Source organism: Orbicella franksi, chromosome 13, assembly GCF_964199315.1.
Source record: "Orbicella franksi chromosome 13, jaOrbFran1.1, whole genome shotgun sequence".
NCBI lineage: Eukaryota > Metazoa > Cnidaria > Anthozoa > Scleractinia > Merulinidae > Orbicella > Orbicella franksi.
The window spans coordinates 9,634,267-9,660,269 of NC_138157.1; the positions used below are offsets into that span (position 1 = coordinate 9,634,267).

At 38.1% G+C, this 26,003-nt stretch overlaps 3 protein-coding genes across 3 annotated transcripts; 1 reads left to right on the forward strand and 2 right to left on the reverse strand.

Moving 5' to 3' along the window:
* LOC145464860 (C-signal-like) lies at positions 1-1,456 on the reverse strand. The gene has a single exon (XM_081448663.1). The coding sequence runs from the start codon at positions 1,252-1,254 to the stop codon at positions 487-489; it is 768 nt and encodes a 255-aa protein (XP_081304789.1). The 5' UTR covers positions 1,255-1,456; the 3' UTR covers positions 1-486.
* Positions 1,457-1,489: 33 nt separating this feature from the next.
* Positions 1,490-7,323, forward strand: LOC145464859 (proteasome subunit beta type-5-like). The gene is made up of 7 exons (XM_081448660.1): positions 1,490-1,678; positions 2,501-2,645; positions 3,593-3,704; positions 3,953-4,052; positions 4,166-4,195; positions 4,583-4,787; positions 5,264-7,323. Exons 1-7 carry the CDS (start codon positions 1,523-1,525, stop codon positions 5,353-5,355), a joined length of 840 nt encoding a protein of 279 aa, XP_081304786.1. The 5' UTR covers positions 1,490-1,522; the 3' UTR covers positions 5,356-7,323.
* LOC145464840 (uncharacterized) lies at positions 6,976-25,871 on the reverse strand. The gene is made up of 14 exons (XM_081448643.1): positions 25,553-25,871; positions 23,519-24,037; positions 19,385-20,131; positions 17,157-17,229; positions 16,237-16,438; positions 15,720-15,795; positions 14,885-14,980; positions 14,407-14,550; positions 12,905-13,158; positions 12,219-12,360; positions 10,791-11,133; positions 9,931-10,032; positions 9,252-9,358; positions 6,976-7,712 (listed from the first exon to the last, which is right to left on the reverse strand). The coding sequence occupies exons 1-14, from the start codon at positions 25,709-25,711 to the stop codon at positions 7,671-7,673; spliced, it is 3,006 nt and encodes a 1,001-aa protein (XP_081304769.1). The 5' UTR covers positions 25,712-25,871; the 3' UTR covers positions 6,976-7,670.
* Positions 25,872-26,003: the final 132 nt, after the last annotated feature.

Here is a 26,003-nt window from a genome sequence, read left to right on the forward strand (position 1 = left end):
TACAAATAAAAAATTTTATTTCAATTTTTATTTCACTAAAATTTGAAAGTTATTTTCCTGTTACAGGGCATAACTGGTGTCACTAACTAAACTAATCCAATTAACCCCTCTGTAAATTTAAACCACTCACTATTTCAAGAACAAATTGTCACACATTCATCTTCATCACAGGATGTTCCAGCCCAAGCATAATGCTTATAAAGTTTCTCTAGATAATTCAATATTTCGTTGTTGCATGCATATGGAAGAATTTACCTTCCAATTCTTTTTAGCTATATGATTTATTGTAGCTGAGGTGGGGAGGGGTTGTTTCACACAACTTAGGCAGTTGCACTGAGTGGTTTTTATTATTGTTTCATTTTTTTTAGTCACTATTTTTGCAATTGATTACGTTTCGCACATAATAATTGATGATGACTGATGTTTTAAACCTTTTCCCCACGGTTCAATTCTTTTATCTTTTACGTTTTATCCATCCATACTTTTCTACCAAGGCAAGGCCTTTCCAGTGAAGTCAAAGAATCCTCCATTTTTTGAATCGTCCAGAGAGCCGATGACTGTTAGCAACCCTTCAACTGATTCTTTGGTAGGTACGGCAGCATTTTGTCCCCCCATGTCTGTTTTCACCCAGCCCGGATGTAACGCCACCGCCATAATTCCGTCACTTTCTAGATCAATGCTCAGTGACTTGGTGATCATATTCAGGGCTGCTTTGCTTGGTCGATAAGGATACATTGTACTCCAAGTGTTGTTGGCTATCGATCCAACTCCGGATGAAATATTCACAATGAACGATTTAGCAAAATCTCCTTTGCTTCTTTGCGATGCTGCTCGCCGAAGTAGAGGCCGAAATGCCTTGGCTAGCATCAAAGGAGCCACAGTATTAGTTTTGTAAACATTGATCATTCTTTCTGCGGTGACTTCATCCAGTGTAGATCTATCCATGATTCCCGCGTTGTTTAATAAAAGATCTAATCCACGACCTTCCAATTTTCTTTCCACCTCGGATACAACTTGATTGAAACCTTCAAAATCGTTCACGTCCACTTGGACCACGTGGAGATGATTGTTTCCTTCGGAGAGTGAGTTAAGTTCTGACGCGCTCTCCAACGACCTACAGGTGGCAAAGATAGACTCTGGTGGATTAGGGAGGCTTAGTAATTGCTTAACAATTTCTAAACCGATTCCTCGGTTGCCGCCCGTTATGAAAATGGACTTGAATTGCCACGGACGGGAGCTGCTTATTGCCGCCATGTTGAGGAGGAGCGCGTCTGAATCAACTACGGAGGGGTAGGGTTAAGCTAAAACACACAGGTACCTTCCTTAATCTATAAACTATGTTTGAAATTATCCAAAAAAATAAGAGGAGATTTCATTTTTCGTGATTTTTGTTATCAATATTTTCTCATCTCTAGAAAAGTAGCTGAAAGAGTGTTAGCAGCCAGTCAACGTACCCCTCCCGTATCGGTTAAGGTACCTTTGGGTATTTGGTAGGCTTGCAACGTCTGTCGGGAAGGTAAAGATGGCGGTACAAGCAGCAGCACGGAGTTATGGAAATCTCTCTTTGAATGATATTTTCGGCGAAAGAAAGAGTGCTTCAAGAGATAACGAATTGACCAAGGACATTTCAGAGAATTTTCTGAATGATTGTCGATTTGCTGTTCCTCCTGGGACCGATGTAAGTGCATTAATTTCAAACGTTTGTAAACTGCTTAGTCATCTGGCGTAGGGCGAAGGTTCTCCACATCCATATTAAAGATATATTTGACCATCATTTCCCCGTTAAAAGGCTACAAATTTTGCTGTATGAAAAATTTAAAGCTAAATTTAGAATATGCAGTTTTAAGGGGTTGTTCCAAGATCTTAATTTGTTTGGTCCGTGGCAAGGTTAGTTCGGTTTCTTTTATGACATTTCCGCACGTGCAGGGCCGGATCAACGTTAGTCCCAAGAACAAATCTGTAGAATATATGCTACAAAACGGAAAACAAGACTTGCTTCACATATATTAAATAGAAAAGAAGAATATCGGGTTCTAGAAGTTTTTTTATGTATATTTTTTTCATTTATTGAATGTGGAAAGGTTTGTAAAAGGTGGCTGAATAAATGATGTTGTTGGCATCTTTTAAACTTTATACGCAAAATGCTTGTGGTGATCACAATAATTTAATAAATTGTCACAGTTTTGTTCTTAACAACACACCGATAAAAAAAGACCATTTAGCTAGATAAGTTACCATAGATAAGAGATTTTCATAGTTAGTTTCTGGAAAAAGTAAACAACAGATCTGTTGAGGGCTGAATCAGTTAGCCTGACTGTGTTTCCACATGCCACATGTAATTGTGTGGACTTGGATCTCATTTTCATCTGTAGCAGCAGTCATGAGCAAATTGACGTTATATGTATGTATGATGTTTGACCTTGTGATCAAACATTATACAGTATTTTCTGATTGAACCATGCTGATACTGCTTGCCATGACCTTTTTTGACCCTTTCTAGCCTGTAGAGTTTCTGAGGCCTTTTACCAATGGCGAAAGTGATGTGAAAATCCATTTCGATCATGGGACAACTACCATGGCCTTCAAATTCCAACATGGTGTCATAGTGGCAGTTGATTCAAGAGCAACTGCAGGATCCTACATTGGTAAGTTGATTTTTTTCAAAATAAGCCAGTGCTTAAAACATTGGCTGACATCTAGGGGCCATTTACATGATGCCAGACTTTTCATTCTGGAACGAGTTCATTCCATCCCCATATGTTTCTCTGTATCTGTTTACATGATACCAAGTCGAAATTTCATTTCCTTACAAGTCATTCTGGAATGAGTTCATTCCGGTTTTCAATCTGAATGAAATTCTTGTTCTGGTATGAAATTTCATTCTGGTATCATGTAAAGTGAAAACTAACTTCATTCTGAAATGAAGAACCCAAACCATGTAGTCGGGGATGGGTGGCACATGCGTATTGTTTTCTGATCTGGCATGAAAACCCGGGGTCCATCAATTGTGTCATGTGAATGCAGTAGGAACTTCATTCTGGAACAAAACTCTTTTCAGAATCATGTAAATAGCCCCTTAGAGTAAGTGCTACTGCTTTATTTTGTGGCAGTATGAAAAACAGACTTCTTTTAAGAGCTTTGTGAATCCCTCTCCCCATTGTTTAGTCTTATTTTTGAAACAAGACATACCAGCTATAGCTCTGAATATCTACCTTGTCATAAATATCACAAAAATTAATTAACTACCCATAACATGCTCCCACTCTGGCGTTGTAGCTCAGTCAGTAGAGAAACAATGGTCTAATCCAGAAGTCAGGAGTTCAAATCCCACTTTACGGCAAAAGATTTTTTTGTGCTTGGTGTGGCCTCCCTCCCCCTTTTACTTTTCTAGGGCTAATGCTCAGAAAGACATTCTCGGGTTATTTTCCCAACTGTTGTCATAATCTCTGTTAGTTTTTATGCTTTTTCTGACAATAATTTTCTAATATCATCATCACCTTTCTGTATGAAATTCTATTACTGGAAGTAAAATTGTAGAAACATGATTGTAGATTTTGAACTCTGGAATGATGTGAATTTTGCTTTTGTGTAGCCTCACAGACTGTGAAGAAAGTGATTGAAATCAACCCATATCTTCTTGGGACAATGGCTGGTGGAGCTGCTGACTGTTCTTTTTGGGAGAGATTGCTGGCCAAACAATGCAGGCAAGTGACTTTTTAGTTCATTTTCCTTTCTTTAATTTAAGTGCCACCTGGTCATAATCCTTTTACAGGTTTCAGGTGTAAAGAGGTGTGTGCTACTTTTAAAAAGGATAAATAAATACCTCTAGTGGTGAACCTCTAGAAGCCTAGTGTAAGAACACTCCAGCTTGGTTTATGAAGCAATGATGATATGTGAAAGGGTTTATGTAACATAGGAATTTGATGTATTTTATGTTATGTAAAACCCACAGGATATATGAGTTACGAAACAAGGAAAGAATATCAGTAGCTGCTGCTTCAAAGCTCCTTGCCAACATGGTGTATAACTACAAAGGCATGGGACTGTCCATGGTAAGGAAACAAGTCAGTTTGGTGGATTAATTGACCTAAAGGAAGTAACTGTGGTTGCATCAAATTAAGGAGCATAATAATGGTACATTGTAATTGTGTTGTTACTTTTTCAGGGAACCATGATATGCGGCTGGGACAAAAGGGTGAGTCACATGAGTGTCTTTGCAAAATGAATGTTAAAAGTACATGTATGAGTAAAGAATGTATAAAACCTTTTTGGAGCATATTGATTAAAGAGGCCAGCAGTAACCTGCTGTTTCTGTGGAATGGAGTAGCTAGAAATATTGCTTCTCTCCCTGGGTGAGATGCTCATCCACCACTTGTTATGCCAGGATTTTGCTATTTCTCTCTAAGATTTGATCAACACCCATTTATGCTCTTGGCAGGCTAGCTAGAGTCTCCTTTCAATAACCATGCCCAGTGTGATAGGAACACTCAGCCTGAGTAATTCAATTTCTGATAAAAGTGGCAATATTTTCTTTGTTTTTGTTGTTGACCACAATAATTTATTGTTTTGTAAAATTTCTCAGGGTCCAGGATTGTACTATGTAGACAGTGATGGCACTCGCCTGTCCAATGACATGTTCTCTGTTGGATCTGGTTCAACGTATGCTTATGGTGTGTTGGACAGCGGGTACAACTATGGCATGGGTGTAGAAGAGGCTTATGACTTGGGCCAGAGAGCCATATACCATGCGACTCACAGGGATGCATACAGTGGTGGAGTTGTCAACTGTAAGTATCCAGGGAATAGTATTAGTCAAGCAAGTCTTACAGGAGGCTTCTTATCAATGACACTCTTTCTTAACTCAAAATGTAAACTAAAGTGGACCGTCTCATAAGCAGTCACCCACAGTACAAGAAAAGTGTCCATTTGCAATAGTCCAGGAGGAGGAGGAGGAGGAGTAGGAGGAGGAGGAGAAGGAGGAGGTGCCAAGGCCTTTTGGCGGGCTTGAAATTAACTATTTTGGGATTTTTTTTAATGAAAGATATCCGCAGGACGTTTTTTAGGGCCAGTAAAACGGTTTTGTCGGTATTTATAAGGTCAAAGGGGTGCCATTGTCTATGGAAGGTATAAGTGAAAAGGTTTGGGCCCTGGGTCATGGCCTCCCTGTATACAAGTTTGTTCAATACCCCCCCCCCCCCTCCCTCCTTCACACACCTCGGGTTTGTTTAAAAGACTTCATCTTCTACTGTGTTCTTTTAAACAGTGTACCACATGAGGCAAGATGGCTGGATCAAAGTTTCTCAAACAGACGTGGCAAAACTTCACTATCAATACCAAGAAGAAAAAGAGAATTAGAAAGAGCAGAAATTTGTAGTTTGATAAGTTATGTGCTGAAGGACTCAATAAAATTGTTTCAATTACTGTAAAAAAAAAAAAAGTGTCGTCCTTTGTGATATGCTAAAGCATGTTCCTACATTCAGATAGCAGATTTGAGGTACGTAGAATGTTACCTGTTTCGCATCCAATCGAGTTCGCACCCACCGGGTTCGGACCCTCGAGTTCGCCAAACATGTTTTGTGTGATTTTGCTTCATTATGCCCACAATGTTGTCTTCTTTTCTCGGTAAGAGAAAGATAAATTTTAAGGACTTGATCGCTAATTGAGTCGATGTGAGTGCGAACTCGCTTGGATGCGAAACCTGCAGCATCCGATACATCATCTATCGCAGGGCTGAGAGTTGGCAATGAGCAACGCTTCTGTTGATAGAAACCAATAGCGAGAGCTGAAGTCTAATTGTCTTAGCATAACCCATAGACTTTGTACAAGTCGTTCACTTCTCGTTGAATAGGGCCAGCGCGAGGGTACAGCTCTCGCCATCTCAATCACTCGCGCTCCAAATGGCATTTATGGGTATTTAGTTTTCCCCAATTATTCTCCAGTCATGTACTTTTTGTAATTTCTGTGATTTATTTACTTGTACTAGCATGGCAAAGTATTATTAAACTTACATGTAAACTTAAACTTATTCGCGCTCTCTATTCGATCGTCCTCCACCCTCTCTAAGCTTGACTTGTAAGCAAGTCTACATAAGCCAATAGCTGACTTTTTCGAAATAGAATATCAAAGTTTAAGCTTGAAAAGCAAGTGTGCCTTCTGAAGACCTTCTAACATATTTGTTTTTCGATTTTATTTTCTAAACTTTCCCTGAAATCTGCACAGTCAACACAATCTAGATGTGAGTGTACCGTGATGTTTTTACCGTGTCTAAATAGAGTTAATTCTTGGTATCAGAGACTAAGCAGTCTGAATCTTAATTCCAATTTCTTGAGTTTCGGTTTTTGTACAAATTGACTACATAGGCTTGTGTTATTTGACGTTTTTGATCCTCTAGTTATTTAGAGAAATATTAACTCAGGGATAGATTGAACATATTGTAGTATTTGTAAATCCTGCTGAATTTTCACCGAAAGATTAAAGATTAAGGCAAAAAGCCCCATCAATACTGCGAACACAGATCGATACGGGAGCTGAGAATAGACGCAAAGGTGTGTCGATAGATTTGCCTAATATCGACTTCTCCTTGAAATCGGGAACGTGAGCGACGTCATGAGAAGATTTCGCTCTTTGTTCCCTTTCCTCCTGATTCGGCCTGGAAAGGACAAAGAAATTGGCAACATCGTACATGAAAAATAACGGAAACTAACGAGTGAGAGACAGAAATATCCCCGAAAAAGAACCAAGAAAACAATTGTTTGTGATGACAACGGCACCAAAATAAAGAATGAAGCCGAAAAATATAAAACGGATCCAGATGACTAAAGATACTCTGAGAGCTACAAGGAGCTTCAATCTTGTGAAAAAGATTGCTGATCTGATTAAGTTTTAATTGTCTTGTGTTAGAACAGGATTCAGAAATTTGGGTTAAAACAACTGAAATAAGGGTATCAATAATGCTCAAATGACAATTGCAACCTGTTAGAAATAACGTGTTTATTTAAAGACATCTAAAATTATGGGAAACAAAATTACAATTTTCAAGCTATAAAAATACTGTACATTCTTTATCAGGATTTACTGCCATTGATTACAATGATGATACAAAAAATACACACACTATTATCTCTACAACTGTGTATATAAGCATGAAAATACAAGTATCTACATAATTAATCTGGATCTACTTCAGGCGACAAACACGAACTCCAGTCATGTTCTGTTGTCAGTTATCCAACGGTTGTTGTTGTTGCGGTTAAAGATAGCTTTAGACACCACATGACTACTATCTCCAAAAAAAGTAGGTAAACAAATTTTGCAAAACCAAAATATATATATATATATTAACTTTTACAAATCACAGTAGTGTGACTGGATAGAGATCTGTAGGTTTACGTACGAATGATACTTTTGCGCGCTTCTGTTAATATTAATACTTAAAACTAATATGATCAACAGACCTGTCGAAAAGCCACTTATGACTCGAGTCAAGGAGCAATACTTTGTTAACTATGACCTATGATCTGTAGATAATTATGACATTTCCTTGAATGGTTTTGCACTCTACAATATATTTTGAAGGCTTAGTGATATGATTCAAATGACTAATTTCTATAAATCATGCTCTTCAAGAGATGTCTCAATAATTGGCGGCTGGTGTTTCACTTGTGCGAGGCTCAGTCAAACGTCATGGGCCTGATGCGAGAATAGTTGCGAGTCTGGAAAAGAAAAGAGAAGACAAGTGTTATCAAAGTAAACTGGAGGCAGACCTGTAGGCTATTTACAAGCGTAGCTGAGGAGTAGAATTCGGGACTATCGCGAGAACAACGCCAGCTACTGATCGCGAGAGGATTTAAACCTTCAAGTCCAGCGCTCTAGACAACGGGCAGTACTGCCTCCTCTAAACACAATAGGGAGCTTAAGCAAACCACGACGGCAAAGGCAGCGAAAAGGCAGTCAAGCAAAGGGTTTAATGAGCAAAACAATAGCTATGCACGTGCGTTATAAATCTTTGTACATTTCTTCGGCGTCCTCTGCAAAACAACCACGTGAAATGACCAAGTTTTGGGTATTTTGAAGAACGTGAGCCACGACGGCTAATTTTTCGTATTTTCTTCTAGAATTATTCGCTGGCGTTACCGACATCTTTAGTTTGAGTAGGGTTTGAGACCGCTCTGCTTGCAGAACAGTTCTAGATAATTGCGAAATTCAAAGGTAAAATTTAAGTCCATTTTTTTCTAGCCGTCGTCCTTGGCGTTGCCGTCGTCATTGCTTAAGCTCCCTAATGGGCCCTTTGCAGCTGGGGTCACCTGACCAAATTTTTCCTAGAAATTTTTTATTTTATGGGCTATAACTTGAAGAATGCCAGAAATGGAAAGAACGCATCGAAAATACCAAAATGGCCAAGTTTGAGGCCCCTGGCATTAAAGAGTAAGTTTATACGACAGTTTGAATTTCCGGAAAATTTAGAGAATTTGTATGGAAAATGTTGCTGGAGAGCAAGACCTTGTTCTCCAACAACTTTTTCGATACAAATCTTCTTATTCTTTTAAAAATTCTGACTGTCATAAAATCTCATTCTTTAATGATGGAGGCCCTCAAACTTAGCCATTTTCATATTTCGACACGCTTTGTCCATTTCTGGCATTTGTTAAGTTATAGCCCATAATTTTATGAAAAGTAGGTCACGTGATGGCTTAGCTGCAAAGGGCCTATCCTCTGCCCCCTCCCCCACTGAAATCCCGCATCTATTTTTTTGCATGCTACATTTAACTGATTTATGATCTGAAATCACCTTTATGTACCTCAATAAATCTCTAATAAGCCCCACCCCCCCCCCCTCTTCATTAACACCCCGTCCCACCCACCGGGAAAGGTCCTAAACATATTTAATTCCGGAGAGCCCGAGGGAATTAGCAGATCTTTGACAGCACTTCCACGTTATTAATGTTTGGGTGACAGGTAACATCCTCTTCAGGCTATGTGTCTCACCGCCGCAGAGTATTGCTTTCTGTAACATGAGGCGAGAAGGGATATTTCTACCCCCCCCCCCCCACCCCCACCTTCCCCTTAGAAGATCTATCACAAGGTTAACCCCGTCAGGGAGGAGTGATAGTAAGGTGTCTTGCCCTGAGGAACACAACGAAAGTTTGTATGACCAGGCCGGATACTATATCGTGCACCGAACAAAATATTCGCCAGACGAGTTCGTTTAACAGTTACTACTAATAGACCCTAATACACACAAAGATACCTACCCTGGGATTCATGACAGAATGTATGTCTGACAGTTTCACTACTCGGCCATAATTTGGAGGGCAGTGGAAATACTCTTTACCACCAACACGCCCAGACGTATTGCCCACTGAAGGAAACAAGTCAAACAATTTTGCGTTAAAAGAGCGGCGTGAATGAATCTAAAAAGAACTAGGTTATATAGAAAAGTTTGTACTGCACCCGGAAGTGCAAAGAGTTTAGAAACGAGGCGACCAAACAGATAACATTATTTAAAAAACAGTTAGGATAAGGTTAAAACCTATAAAAAGTTCATTTCAAATACGAGATTAGGGTTGTCCGGACTACAGACTTCGACGATTTAAGTACTGGAAAGGCAGAAAAGAACTAACTACAATACAACAGATTTATATTATTTTATTCTATGGCGCGATTCGTTTTATCAAAACTAATATCTGAATCTTTTTTTTGCCTCATTTTCATCATTTTACCCGTCAGAGATTGAAGTTCAGACATTCGGGACCAGTCGAAAGCTGCAGAACTGAAGGATTCCAGGTTTTACTATGATTGATCCTGGTTGTAGTCCCGCGATGTTATTAAGTTAGGATAAAACTGTTGATCTTTATAGTGTGGAGCATGGCGAGCTTTACTGATAAACGGGTTAAAAAAGGATTATTTTTTCCCAGTATTTTTTTAAAATACCTGGTTGATCAAGTTTGAGTCCCACAAACATGCTGCCACCACCTCCACTGCCAAGTTTACCAACATACTTCACTAATCCTGTAATATTCATCTTTTCTTCTCCTGGGAAATAAAATTACCAAGACAGCATTTATTTCAAATTATTTTTTTGTAAATTATCTTTGAGTGCAACTACTCCTATCAGGACTACGCATTAAGCGATTCAAAAGTCAATATCAAAATATCAAGACAAATCTTTTGTTTTGTTTTTGTTTTTGTTTTTGTTTTGTTTTTTGTTTTTCACTAAAGAACACTTTTCATTATACCGCAAGGTCCGTGAGCGGGCAAGATGAACCAGATCCTGCGCTGTGATTGGCTACCCGAGCGGGCAAGATAGCGATATCTTGCTCGCTTGAGACTACCCGCTGTGTCCCGCAAGAAACATTGTAATAAATCCTTTATTGACCAAGCTTGTCCAGTCAAGATGGCTGGACATTGGCCTCGTTCGTTTCTACGAGTTTATGGACCTCGACTCCATCTCAGTCCATAAATATGCAAAATAAGAACTTGGTCAATATCGAGCCATATTGACCTCACGCATGGTCAATATACCCCATATTATTCAGCTGATTACATAGTCACATTTGGTCGCACATCTTGTCCCACAATCAGCACACACAGAAAGTTAGTCACAATTTAAGGGGTCAAGCCTTTTCAAATCAAACCTGACTGAATAAAATTGGCACTAATGTTACAGGGTCCTGTAAATTCTGTCTCCTTGACACTTCGTTTCACAAACAAGGGCAATCCAAACTAAAGGACTTGTCCTTCATGCGTGCATTCTTTGTGGTATCTTGACAGAAACCTAAGTTGTAACTTACCACTAATTTTGCTTTGTATCATGACCTTGTCACCTTTGTGGACAGCACATGAAGAGAAGATTTCGTCATCAGCATCATAACCATTTAACCCAGTCTCCTCCATGACAGGACCCATGTCACTATAGTATCCCATCCCTAACATTCCATCGTCATGCGACCAGTGTGATCTGATACCATATGAAGAGGCGGGACGCTTGGGTCTTGGCTTGCCGGGTGGAGGAGTACTTGGGGGTCTGGGTGAAGTCTCTGGAGCTGACATGTGTCCTGGGCTGCCATCAGCCACATCCTCATTTTCTTTTGTTGTGACTTTAGGAGTTTGCTCTTCAGGCCTCTGTCGTGTAACCTACCATCGTTTGTAAAAATAACTGAGATACTACCCGCGTTCTCATTTGTCGATAGGTGTGTTTAGATAAGAGTATGTAAACACGGAACTAACAAGTTGTGATGTTTTAGATTCGTGCGTATTTTTGAGAAATATTTTATAAAAGCAAGAAAGTGCTTTTTCCGTGTTTACATTAACATAGCCTCATCTAAACACTTTGGGGGGTTGGGAGAATTGCAAACCCTCGACTGCATCTCGGGTTGCGTAAACATGGAAAAAGTGCTCTATTGCTCATAAGTAATTTCAGCTGAATTAAAAGCTGGTTTTCACTAGAGCATAAGCACAAACACAAGCATAAGCATAAGCACAAGTGAAAACAGCCGCGACATAAACATAAGCATAAGCAGAAACATAAGAAGAACGAACCCACTTATTTGTCTTGTGCAGTTTTCACTAGTAACGCGCTCGACATAAGCATAAGCATAAGCACAAGAAAAACAAACAGTTCTGTTTCTCTTGTGCTTATGCTTATGCTTATGCTTGTGTCGAGCGCGTTACTGGTGAAAACTGCACAAGACAAATAAGTGGGTTTGTTCTTAACATGTTTCTGCTTAATATACGTATGTTTATATCGCGGCTGTTTTCACTTGTGCTTATGCTCTAGTGAAAACCGGCCTTAAACTTTGAGGTAAGGTTCTTTAATTTATTTCACATACACATCTTTGCATTATCCAGGATTACCTGTGAAATGAACTAGGACTATCTTTTCTAATATCCTTGCGTTGTACAGAATCTATAAGTCGAGTGTCTAGAAAAAGGGGTGCGCGGAAAATACGGCAACATACTGTACTCACAACAAATAAACAACGTGACATCTCGAATTTGCATAGTGTCGAAATTTGAAACAACCCGACCCGTAAAGGTGATGTTTTTGTTTACACACTTTCAATCTTCACCGGTTTTTCGTCGACTATGTTGTGTGTGATGTTGACACTCACTATAGCGCCTTTCAAGTCCTTTCCAAAGGGGTTACTTTGCCTTCATGAAAATGTTCAGTGGTAAGAAAAGCAAAAGAATTTGCCAATATATCAGCTTTGTCAATATACCTTACGCCTGCTGTTAATGTAACTCTGGTTTAGACGCGGCGCACCCATTCTGTTCATAAGACGTCTGGATGATAAACTCATTCCACCATTTGGAAATTCATTGCCTGGTCTCCTCCTGGGCGGGGCACTTTTAGGTCGCCTTCTGTGAGAAAAGTTGTAAAAACGTTTTGATCAGACTTGTAATTTTATTCAACAATTTTTTTAACTTCTACAATTTGCTCACTATTTGTAGTCTGTCCACAGACGTGAATTTTTGCTACCAGTTATTTTTCTTCGAGCGCTTACGCGATGCGAGCGGAGAATGCAAGAGCGGCCCAACCTCACTCCCTTGCCTTTTGGTTCGATCATATCCCATGCACCGGGTTAACATTTTGCTTGTGATCTCGACGAACTCAAGACAAAATAGAGTGTTTGTGGACAGCCTAGCTATTTGGGTCACACGTTTCTTTGCACCACTTCTTCCTTTATCCTGATACAAGTGTTGTTAGCTTGATTCTTATTTACGGGTCATTCTTGTCAAACACAAAAAATGCCTTGAATTCTAAACAAGTGCCAACAAGAAGCTTTTGGTCTGGGTAAGGAAAAACGGGACAACTCCACGCAGATAATTGTTGTGTCAACCACTCTACTCCTACCCAAAAATTGGCCACCGCCATTTATTTTATACTGATGGGTTAGACACTAACCCCAACACCTTGTCAGCTCTTTGTTTCCACCATTCACGATCATTGTGGTAAGATGTCAACACATCCTCAAGCTGGTCTCTCAGATCATCCATTGAGTCTGCCATCTGTACAATTTCCATCAATTTATTATCAATTTCTTGATCTTGTTCTTTTATACACCCTTTCAAATTTGTTATTTCAACTCGTTTCTCTTCTAGCTCATTGTCCAGATGCTTTTTATCTCTTTCTAAATTGTCCACATTCTGATCCATCTCCTGCAAGACATAAAATGCAAAGACTTGATTTAAGATTTTTGCGAATTTGAGGAAGAAGTGAAGTAACAGCCTTCATTGTCATCAACGTCACCATCATTGTCATCATCACCATCATCTACAACTAATATACTACAGTGAAACCTCTATTAAGCGGACACCCTCGGGACCTTCCCAAGTGTCCGCTTAACAGAGGGTGTCCGCTTAATAGAGGTTTACAACAATTGCGCGATGTTTGTTAACAATTAACATTCAACGCTTCCTCTGTACTGTAATAAAGTTCCAGGTTGTTAACGAAGCTATCCAGAGTTCAAGTTCATCAGCTTTCATTAGCAACTTTAATTTGTTTGTAATAATGCCCTTTTCATACAGCAACGATAACACGGGTACGTTTAATCGACTATTTCAAGGACGTAATCCAATGCCACATTGTTGATTGATTGTCACAATAGAAATTAGCCAAATACAGTTTATTTTAGTGTCCGCGTCCGCTTAAAGGGGCAGTACCACGAGAGGTCTCCTAAGTTTTTGTACAAACTATGCTAGAATTATAAAGGTGCACTCACTGATCAACAAAATAACCTTTAAAAGACAAAAAGGCATAAAATGAAATCTCTAAGAGGTTTTTCCTCTCTAAGAGGCTTTTCCTCCAGGCAACATTGTCAAACTTGAAAACGTCGGCCCGACGTTTTCAAGTTTTAGACCACTTCTTTCCTACTCGTCCGTAGCCACAACAGTCGTAAACAACTTTCGTGACTAGTACGGTACATTTTAACTAGATTAGGCAACTACTAGTGGATATCCAATTAATACCGACACCTTCATTGGATTTTCAAGAAGCACTAAATCTTGGTGAGACTGCCCCTTTAATAGAGGTGTCCGCTGAATAGGGGTTCGTTATAACGTGAAATATAACAGGTCAATTTCGGGACCAGGCTAAGTGTCCCCTTAATAGAGGGTGTCCGCTTAATTGGGGGTCCGCTCAATAGAGGTTTCACTGTGTCATGATCATCATCTTTATGGCTAACACCACCACTGACTATCATGAAAAATGTTGTCATCGTCAGCATTATCACCATCAACATCGCCATCATTATCATTGTTGTCATTATCATCATCATTATCAATCTGATTTTAGATTACTAAAACTACATGTAGACTTCTATTTATTTAATAATAAAAAGGTTTAACTGATCATTTCAGTCTCAGTACTAGGAAACAAACAATCTGAAAGGAGTAAGATCAGCTCACTTTTCTTTTGCTGATTGATTGTTCAAGACTGTTTTGAGTTTCTTTCAGCTCAAGTTCTGTATTTTTCAGTCTACATTCTAATCTATGTTTTTCTTCTTCTGTGTATTGTAGTTTTTTCTCTAGATGCGGAATGATTTCCAGTTCCTGTTGAGAGAAAATGAGAACCTCCAAATTAATTGTTTTCGTCAATCAAATTAAATATTTTAACCATAAAAAGGGTCATAAGCCATGTAGGTCCAAGTTGCTAATATCTGATTTTGAACTCATTTTTACATGTAACAACAAACAATAAATAAACGTGAACTGGTGAAAATCTACAAATTTTCTGGAAACTCAATTTTTCTGATATTTTGCATTTATATAGATGTTGCATATCAATTAAGACTAAGGAAATATGCGTTTTGTTTCTGGAAGCTGTGACAATTTTAATTTTTAGTTTCACCACACATGTCCATAACAAATCCACCAAATGTCTCACCTTTTCCAATTTTGCTTTCTGTTCTTTCTCAGCTGCTAAACTTTCTCTTAAACTTTTCATGTTGTTTTCTTTTTCATCAATAACATTTCTGGCAATCTATGAAAAATCACAATGACAAACACACCATGTTCCAACATCTTTATACATGTAGATAAGCATTTCTCACTATTTCTTTAGAAAATCAAACAATTTTCCATAAGATGCCAACACTCCTTATTTTAAACAAAATTTAATTCATGTTCATCTTTGGGGCCAATCACATAAGGTGTTCAAATCAAGGTATGATAAGACTTGAAGTTAAACATCTCCCTAGCCCCTGATATCAAATTAATTTGCCACCATGCTATAATTGTTTACGATTGTATCAGGCTGAACAGCTCATGCATTCACTTTATACTTAACATTGTTAAGTCTGATGTACCACTGTTATCAGCACCTGCCTATTTACCTCTCTCTTTGACTCAATAGATAGTAATAGCAGGTAGGTCAACAAGTTTTCAATTGAAGGCAACTTGATTGTTCTTGCCTACAGGGTTCACAGTAATTCCAAAGTAGTTTGTTTTTGATGGGCAGATAAATTCCTTTTTAAATAAAATATCTGACACAATACAGATGGGAGCGCATGCATAAGCAATAATAAGTACTGTTAACACCCAATCACAATGAACTTAAAAATATCATATTATTCAGTTATTCACAGCAATTTTTAAAATTGACAGTTCCAAGCCAAGAAAGTGTGTTTCTAGAATGGACTTTGCAATACAATGTACTTTCTCCACCCATGGTGTGCAAAGCTTAATTAGTATAAGTTAGATCAATTAAGAAGTAAACAAACCTGTAAGGTGTCCTTGACTTCTGTGAGTTCCAGGTTTAACACCTGAATCTTCCTTCCTCTCTCCTGAGCTCTCGCTCTGATAAAAACATGAACAAAAAAACAATGAATTATAAGTAACATAAAAATAATATTATGTATTAACAGATCATTAGATACAGTTTCAAATAAATTATCTTCAGTTGCTAATTGTAAGGTCTGCTGCAGTTCATGAAAATGTACAAAGCCTTACCAGTCACTTTGACAAACAATGGTACATAATACTTTGCATGTATGCAGGTGAAAATTTTGCACAAGAAATACCATGCAGTGACATAAAACACACACACAAAACATAAACCTGCCACATTACAAGTAAATGCTAATTACATCTGTTGGTAAAAAATCCCCAAACAGAAATGAAGATGATATATATCAATGACAAGAAAATTGATAACAATATTATTATTTTTGTTTCAAGAAAAAGTCTCTAGAATGGCTGTAAGTTAATTGTTCAGCAACACATGCGATCCGTACTCACTGTGCCATTTTTAAGCCATGCCGCTCCTCGTCCAAATCCTTCCTGACTTGTTCTGTTTCCTCTCGCTGCAAAGCAATTGCCTCTTTGCTTTTCCTAAGGTGATCTTTGAGTTCTTCTCGGTCAGCTTTGTACTCCAGAGCTCTTGTTAACTTCTCTTTATTCTTTGAAAGGTCACTCTTCAGTCTATCAATCTCTTTTTCATCTGATCAATGCAAAAAGACAACAATACAATTATTTAACTTTGATTTACAGATCAGCTCAATAGCTCATACTGAGCAATGCTACTGATCCAGGGGCAAAGAGTATGTGTGAGCTTTTAACTGCATTTAAGTTTCATCAAATGAGTCTCCTATTCATTTTCAGATGACTGGGTTTTTGTTTGGGATTCCTGTGGTATCCCACACTATTGTCATCAGCTCGTGTTCAATAATGCAAATGAGGTATCCCACACATGTACCCATTGGGTACCTATTTTTAATATTTGGGAAAAGGTCGGATTATTTAATAAATAAAGAAACCTGAGCTGCGAATTACACTGTGATAAAACACAACGGGCATTTGAGAAAATGAGGGAAATGTAGAAAATATGAGCTGCAGGCAAATGTTTTCTACATTTCTCAAGTGTCCTAAAATGTCTGGAGAGTTTTATTACAGTGTAATTAACAGCTTTGGCTTCTTCAGTTGCTTTATGATATGGATTTTACATGTGCAAAACAATGAAACACGCTTTTTCTATGTTTTATACTCTGATAAAACATGGGTTTTTGACCAATCAGAGCATGTGCAGGGTCCTACCTATATTATAAAGAGCAATAGGAATTCATTACCAAGGGTGAACACATGGTTACTGATTACATGTACATGTAACATATTGACAACACTGCAAAGTAATAGTTTGCTACTACTGCAGTCAGGCTTACTTTCTTTGATCTTATCAGTAGCTTCTTCATAGTCTGCCTTGTATTTTTCAAGAGTATTCTCTCTGATACTGTACTGTGGGTAAAAAATAAAATAAAAAATTACACCAGTTTCTTTGGACAATTTTGTATGACTAGTCAGTTTAATCAATTGCCAGTGCTTTCAAAACATGGCAAAATTACCAGCTGAAAAAATGCAATTAGCTGATATTCACCTTAGCTATACGTGTAACCTTGTTAACATTGTGGTCTAGATAGTAGCACATCACTTACCAAATGATCAAAAATTAATGTTTTAGTCTGGCAGATCCAGAAATAGACATCCTTTTGTGTTTTGGAACAGTGTTAAGTTCAACCAGGATATGGTTAAAAAAAAACATTACATAATAATAATATGTACCATTAAAGAGGGTCTTACAGGGGTATTCTCGTGATGCGTGGTTAGCTGATTTTATTTTCCGTGAACATGAATTTAGGAAATTATTCTTTGCGACTCATGACCTGAAGGTTTTGTGTGACTCATAAAGAACCTGAATTATTAACTGATATTCGTGATTTTACCACTCTATTCTACCTGATTTTCAGACACAACTGGCCTCCAAACGGTTAGAGTCATCTTTCGAGAGTGACTTAGGTATCCGATTTGCAATATGGAGCCATTCACGATTTTAATTTCTTCATACACTGCTTCTAGTGTCTGACTTGCTTAACTTTGTGATTCGGGAAAACAAAATTTTTATATCCGTGATCCATGGTCCTCTAGTTTTTCCGTTCATGAACTGTGCCAGAGATCCCCCTGTACGACACTCATTAAACTCACTATGAATTAAAAGAGTCTGAGTGCCACAAAATTCTGATAATAAATATGTTGGGGTTATAGTATATATTATATTACTAGATGAAGTTAGTACTTACATGATCTTTGAGAGCTACCGTAATGATTCAATTTAGTGCTCTCCTTCCAATAAGCGCCCCCCTTTGAATGTGTTTTTTCTAATAAGCGCCCCTAGTCCAATAAGAGCCCCCATTCTAATAAGCACCCCTCCACTAATATTATAATATTACAGCACTGTCAGAGTGCGTATTGATCAATGGAGGTTCATCTTCCTTAATAGATATTGCTCACATACTTAATGCAGCGTTACAAAAACAGTGGTCTTAGTCTGAGTTTCTCAAGTGTTAATATAGTTAAATGAAATTTAAAATAGTTAACGACTAGGAGCTAGTCTTGTCAGTACCGTTTTTGTAGGCGGTTGTTAGTGTCTTGGCCGTCTGTTAGTGTTTGTTTAGCATTTGGTGCATTCTGTAGCGTTTGATATGTATTAGTTCAATGAAATTTTACATAGTTTATGACCAGGAGCTAGTCTGGTCAGTAGCGTTTTTTGTACACATTTGTTAGTGTCTTGGCTGTCTGTTAGCATTTGTTTATGTGTTTGGTGTGTTCTGTAGCGTTTGCAGCAGTCATGTGGTCGTGGGAGCCCTGGGGCAGACATTGTCCAGCAGTATTCTTGGTTAGTATGTGCGTTGTCGTCCCATGTGCTTGCAGTGTGTTCATTGCTCTGTTAGCATGGCATTGTGGGTTGAATTGTTGTAGTAGTTTAGCGGTTCTCGGCATTCCCTCCCTATCCCCCCCCCCCCCCCTCTCTCTTTTCAGCAGTTTTTTCTGTTGTTGTTTTATTTTTTTTTTTCCTTTTTTCTTTCCACTGAGCCATCTGGCTTGAGTGTGACGGGTACCTGTAGTGGGCCTGGCACAGGGGGCTTGTGGCTTGGTCACGGGTTGGGAAGGCCAGTCAGGTGTTCTAGCGCCTTGGGGATGTGACTGCGGTTGCAGCCCCCGGGCTTCTTAGGCACCTTCCCTTCACTAGCGACTTGGGCGTTAAGTCCATGTGAGTGCATAATTCCTTCAAACAAATGATTGCTCCTTTCAAGTTTTGTTTGGAACATTCAGTTGTTTCTCAAAGAAGAAATAAGTGCCCTGTCCCAAATAAGTACCCACCCTTGAGGTACCAAAAGTAAATAAGCACCCAGTGTGCTAAATCGAATCATTATGGTAATTCTAGAAATATACGCCCAATGACTCAACATAAAACTCAAGGCTTGGGGGGAGCTTATGCTTATTTTTGTAAAGTATTTTTTGGTTATGATTTGGGAGTGTATATTTTTGGGAGGTGGGGACTTACATTTTACAGTAATATTGTTCAGATTTTGTTACTGCATATCAAAATATTTACCACTTTGTCAACAGCTTCTAAAGCTTTAACAGCTTCATCATAATCTGCCTTGATTTTTTTCTTTTCCTCATTGACTTTAATCACTTTTTCCTCCAGTTCACGGATTCTATTCTGCAGTTTTCTCTGGACTTCTTGAATGACTTTTTGCTCAATTTCTGAACCTTTTTTTTCTAGCGATTTGTTTTCCTCGATCAGTTTTGTGACCTCTTTCTGGAGCCTCTGAGTAGTGCTGATCAGATGAGTACTGTGGGTTTCAGCATTGCTCAGGTCGGTCTGGAGTTTAGAATTTTCCTTCCGTGCTTTTGTGACTTCTTCCTTACTGCTTGCCACCTCTTTCTCCAGTAAAGAAACCCGACTTTTCAGTAATTCATTCTCTTCCTGCAGGCTACTGGTCGCCTTTTCTTGATCACGCAAAGATGTCAATGACCGGTTCAAATTTTCTGATGTTTCTTCCAACTGTCGGCCCTTATCCTTGTTGTCAGCCTCCAGTTCCTTTATCTTGTTCTCGTAATCTTTAGCAGCTTCCTGCGATGATGCCATTACTTCATCCTTTTTTTTCTTTGTATCGTCCTCACTTCTTGTTAATGTTTCAATACGACCTTGAAGCTGAGCTATTTCTTGTTTTAACTGTACAATGGTTTCATCTTTTTCCTTGGCTAAAGCAGAACTGCTACCAAGGTCACTTGATTGCTCTGAAAGTTGGTTGTGGAGTTCTTCCTTTTCTTGTCTTAGTTGATCTGTAAGTTTCTGCAGTAACAAAAGTACATGATTGTTACATCACAAGGCCCAAACTAATTTGAAAATTAGCTCGAAATTTTGTTATTGACTTCACATATAGATGTGCAGGTCATGAACAACCAGCATATTATTGCACAGCACACAATCAAGCTAATGTAGACTTGGAGTCAATTAAAGTAATGTGAGCAATCGTAGATTCAAGTAAGTCACAGGGATAGAGCAAATGAAAGTATTACGATGATTAACTTTTGTTAAAATCTTTTTAATAAAATTATGTTTGCTTCTGAATACACTTAACAAGAATTAAAGACCATTTGAAACCACAATTGAAAGGCTGCGGGCAAGAACATCCCCTAGATTTTTCAGCTATTTTTGAAAGTGCTCAAAAATAGCCGAATTTTGGCACATGGGCTTCGTTACCTGAGAAACATTGCTCTGTAGTTTTTTTTGCCAGGTAGCTCTTCGTTTCAGGAAATAACGTATGCAAAAAAAGCACTTTTTCTAGCAGCATCTTTTTGTTGAATGCAAAACAAAAGAAACCTTTGTCTGAATGACAACTGATTAAATGACATTAGAGTAACCCAATTTTACCAGTTGAAAATGGTTATGAATTCACTGTGAGTCTTAAGTGACATCGTGGATGCTATCCATTGTGACATGCATGTATATCATGTGATGAACCAGTTTTCCTTGTATTTGCAAATTATCACTCATTATGCATATGGTTATCATAAATCATTTTATGTTTATGTATTTGAGAATATACTTATAGGTACAGTAACCAAAATTTAAGCCAGGTTAGGACGAACTTCAGCACAATACAACTGCAATCATAAATCGGAGGAATTAAAAGTAAAAAAAAGGTTGGAGATCATTGAGTAAAGAATGCAAACTTGATTTGGAAAACAAACTTAAACATTGTCACTTTCTCAAATGTGCACCTGTCAGACAGTCATCAGTTAACCAACTTTACAATCAACAAACACAATCAAACTGCAACATCTCCTGAAAATGAGAGTTTGGGCAAGCACAACAAAGATGCAGGGGACATAAACATTGATTGAAATCTATTTCATGCGCTACTTACAAATTTTATGTATCTGTAGTACACGTGGTATATTCACTGTGTCTATTGATGTTAGTCCTTAATCCTCAGCTTAAAATGAAAAGACAGCATTCAGCTTTGAAAAGAAATATTGCTAATTCCCAGCTGGCATGGTTCAGTGTGTTCTCCCACTAGAAAATGCAGAATTTGGTCATTACGTGGAGTTGTTTTTGCAGAAGAAGGCAAAATGTAATGAGCTAAGGTTCAAACACATGTGCATAGCCAATGTTCTGCTCATTAAACCTTCTGTTTGGTGATGTCCTTGTTACCATGGTTATCTTGGTCTGCATATAAACTCACTAACAGGCAGACAGGTGATGGGAGTAAAAAACTGTTTGTCAATTAAGGGATACACCACTTGAAGTTTATATATCACCAAATTCTCATCATTGACAGAAAAAAAATTATGGAAATCTTTAAAGAGAATATTTATTATCATTTTGACCTTAGGCTTAAAGCTAAATATGATTAATGAAATACCTGTACCAGCACTAGTTTACTTGAAAGTACTTCATTATTGATGACCATCAAACATGTCAAAAATTTCACCAAAATTTATTTGTTTCTTTTTTAAATTTTAATTTAAAAACAAAAAAAATTCATCCTCAAAAAGGACTTCTGAATAGACCAAGATGAACATTCCAGTGAGAATGTTCTCAGGGCAACCTTTGTTGCATTTCCTGATAGCTTAGGTTGGTTTCAAAAATTTAAAATGGTAATTTTCCAAATAATTATTGTTTGTAAATTTTACTCTTTATGTATTCCGAGTGCCAAATAGAACCTTACTGTGAAACTCAGTCAGATAACCAAGAACACCAGAAAATTTATGGAATTTTCTTGTGTAGCGAAAAAAGCCAAATTGAGGCGTTGGAAATACAGCAACAGTAATAGGTTTGTGTTTTGCTAGCATGCCCTGAACTGATTGGTCAGCGCATAATATAGACCTGCCAGAATCAAATAAATTAATGAATGAATAAACAATTCAGAGTGTTCGTAGTTTTTTGACTTCCACAGTCATAGGGGTGGTGTATGGTAAATACTGGACTTTGTGAGACAGCGAGACAAGCATGTTTCTCTGTGAGCCCGAGACATTTTGACTTTTAGATTGCGAGACCAAGCCTTCAAGTGTTTTGAGTGCAAGTGCAAGGCATACTCTTAAAATTCAAGCCCCAGATTTAGTTGAGAGCTAGAATGAGCTTGCACAGCCTTTTAGCCAGCTTCTTCGAACTGGGTGGAAATGAAAGTTCGATTATAACACACTATGCGATGATATACTAGAACAAAATTACTGTTACAATTTCTGGTGCCAAAACAGATGTTGCAGTAGGTTTTGTAGCTTTTTGTGGAATTCAGACAATTTAGGAAAAGTTAAGATTAACTTTTTCCCAGAAATTTGAAAGTTGCTTCATTGAAATTCAATATATCAAATGACGAGTACACATCATTTATAAAAACAGACAAACAAATGAGGATCTCGAGACCCTCAACCTTGCGAAAAGTCAAGACTCCGAGACAGCTTTGTATAAAAATCAAGACTGCTAAATGCACAGTTTTAACCGCTAAAAAACGAGACTGTGAGACCTCTGAAATTTGACTAAAATTTTGTAAGACCCAGAGTTTTTGAAGGACCATTTCCCACCCCTAGTCATGGGTTAAAAGCACACTAAAATCTTACATTTTGCACCGCAGTCACTTTGTTTTGTTTGGAAAATTTACCACAGGACTATTTTCCCACTTGTCAATTTGACCAAATCAAATCAGTTACAAATATTAACATATTCAGAAAGCTATTTAAATTAATAAATTCTAGTCAAGGCAAACACACTCCAAGTCAGCAAGCTACTTGGACAATAAATTACTTACCCTATAAACCTTTTAAGATACCTTTCATAGAAAATGATGCACCCTTTAGATTAACCTACAGTGTGCTTTCACCAACACTAAAAAAATCCCATCTGCAGAAATCTTAGAAGGGTTCTTCACCAGAAAATTTCTACAAATGATCCACTTTAGGGATACCCCCCAAACCCATGGAGAAAGTCTGATGCCTGAAATGGTTCAATTCAGCATTGCTATCTTCCACCTGGTGTAATATCTTGAATTTCATTCTATCTTCAACTTGAGCTCAATTCATTTTTCCTTGGTGTTTTTTTTTTTTGGTCATTTTGCATTGACTATCTCAAATCCCCAATTGATCTCAAACAATTTTTAATTTCTCTTAATTAAGAGTCCAAGACAGCTTAGTAGTTCAGACCTTACTGGGCACGAAAATGTAATGTACCAGTTCTTACCTCTATTTTACTCTTTTCCTCTTCAAGATTTTCCTCTAAAGAGAATTTCTCTCTTTTCAGATTGTCAATAGTATTTTTCATGGATTCATTCTCCCTTGTTAGATTATTCACTTTATCTTTCAGTTCATCTTTCTCTTCGTCATCTTGCTCTCCCTTTCCTGCTTGTTTCTTCTTTCTCAACTTCTTTTTCTTTCCTTCTTTCTCAGTGGCAGAATCTTCCTCAGAACTAGAGTTGCTTTGTGTACTTGTAACTTCTCTTTTAGGAACTTCAGAATTTGTTCCTTTATGTTCTTTAACAGCAGGCTGACTTTCGTGACTATCCCGTAACTGTGTGATGTGCAATGGGCGTGGCTGGCTTATCATAGCCGCAGCATCAACTTGATCAAACCCATCATTGCCCTCTACCTCGTCTTGTTCTTTTGTCTGTGTCGCATTAGAGTTGTCTGTGGATGATCCAGCAGGCTCATTTGCTGATTTATTTTCTTCCTTGTCTCCTTGTTGTTTGTCTTTCCCTACAACCTGATAAGAAACAAGATAATACAAAAATTGGTCATTCATTCATGATTTGATGATCAAATCATAATTATGGGGTACAGTTTAGGCACAGAAGCATCAGATCAGCACTGCATACAACATTAAATAATACAGGGTTCTCAAAATAGGACTAAGAAACAGGCATACATAATATATCAAACACAAAAGACCATGTTTGACCATATTTCCAAACACCAAGAAGAGAGTTGAAAATACGACGCGCAGCGCGGTATTTTTGATGAAGTTCGAGGTGTTTGAAAATGTGGTCAAAAACACTGTCTTGAGTGTTTGATATATCTTCTCAATTGAAACTAAAACAAAGGAGAAAACTGAGAAATAAAATCGTAAAAATCTATCCTTGTTAAGATCAGATATCCAAATGCTGTCAGGGTCATGATGATTTCCTTTGTTTAAACTTGATGAATTATTAATGAGTTTGAGAAATATATTTCAACCTTGTGTGCAAAACCCATCAAACTAAGTGATTGTTTGGTCGTCCTGGCCTATGGACAGACTACTTGACAACTAAAACAGAAGAAAGGTGCATTGCAAAAGCAACTAATAGTAAATACTTTACTCAATTACTTGCTCCAAAAGTCATTGTTTTGTTTGAATTTAATGGATTACCGGTAATTGATCACCTGATCAAAGCACTTTAATTTACAACCGTAGCATATACTAGTCTAGTGTAACGCCTGTGACAGGAGTTACAGGTTAATGGGTTCAATTGAGAACCCTGTTAACTACAATGGAAACATCAACCGTTTCTCCAAGGTACATGTAGATACAATTTACAACTACATCTTTGGACAGACAATCACCCCCTCCCCCACTCCACCTCAGAGTACCTAATCAGCCCAAAGGATGGGGGCTGACTTTAATTTAATCAAAACTCAAGGTGATTTTGTGTACATGTACATGAACACAAAACATGACATAAACCGTATTGAAACTATGCCACTCTATGAAGACTACACAACATAGAAATTACATGTGGAAACTACAAACAGTGTGATAAGTCGTTGGAACACCCACCCCCTTAATCCCCCATGAAGTGCAAGGTCCCTGATTTCTTGTGAGAGGTAAAGAGACAGGACTAGTGTACCAAAAATGTCTCTGACTGTGGTTTGGTTTCCAGGTCGACGTCGAATGAGCCGACCGTTCGTGTGTTTTCCGGAGTTTCGAAGTTTTTTTGAAAGTTTCGCAGCGATATTAACTTGAAAGCTTAAGTTTTGCCTACGATTTGTATTTTGAAACGGTGTCCAAAGCAACCCTGTGATGTTTCGCTCGTTAAGAATTTACGGAGTTATTCTTTCTAGTTATTTCTAAAATCTGAAGAGCATTTAACTTATTAGCCGTTTAGCAAACACAACTTGTTTGTCCAGCACTCGGATTTCTGTTGGTGTGACAATTTAAAGGAACTTGACTTCTATTGGTCTGTAGTTTGAACTACAAATAACCTCAAAATAAAAGAAACCTAATCTGCATTCACAAAGTTACCTCGTTATCATTGTTAGCTTGAATTTCTTCCATAGCTGCTTCAAAAGCCTGTTCCACCAAATTTCCACCGAACAGCAACAAATTTACCGAGATTCCAGCTTCAGTGCTCCGTGAGATATTCGACTCCTGAGCCAGTGATTGCCCGGGCGAGCTCGCCATATCGAACGAAAAGCTTATCTGTATCAGCGGGCATCTTTGTTACAACGTTTTGCCAACAAATAATCGCTGAATTATCTTCTCTATTCAGTAACTATAGCACCGAAGCCACGGAATGCTGGCTTTGGCGACTTCTCTGGCTGTTGTGAATCTCTGTGGTCGCTTAGTAACCGTTCTTTTGTACGCCCTGGCACCAACTCTCGAAAAAGTAATCAATATCGAATATAAGGGTAAAAGAAAATCTGTGGTGCTTGTTTTATTTTTGGAATTCGGACACCTAACTCCGAAAAAATTC

Bases quoted from the DNA above. Each gene is read 5' to 3' on its own strand.
- LOC145464860 (XM_081448663.1), bottom strand. From the start codon at position 1,254: ATGGCGGCAATAAGCAGCTCCCGTCCGTGGCAATTCAAGTCCATTTTC.
- LOC145464859 (XM_081448660.1), top strand. From the start codon at position 1,523: ATGGCGGTACAAGCAGCAGCACGGAGTTATGGAAATCTCTCTTTGAAT. The intron at 4,053-4,165 runs GTAAGGAAACAA...TTACTTTTTCAG, and splicing joins AAGGCATGGGACTGTCCATG to GGAACCATGATATGCGGCTG. The intron at 4,196-4,582 runs GTGAGTCACATG...AAAATTTCTCAG, and splicing joins TATGCGGCTGGGACAAAAGG to GGTCCAGGATTGTACTATGT.
- LOC145464840 (XM_081448643.1), bottom strand. From the start codon at position 25,711: ATGGCGAGCTCGCCCGGGCAATCACTGGCTCAGGAGTCGAATATCTCA. The intron at 20,132-23,518 runs GTAAGAACTGGT...TTGTTACTGCAG, and splicing joins AGGAAAAGAGTAAAATAGAG to AAACTTACAGATCAACTAAG. The intron at 9,359-9,930 runs GTATTTTAAAAA...TGTTTCCTTCAG, and splicing joins ACTCAAACTTGATCAACCAG to TGGGCAATACGTCTGGGCGT.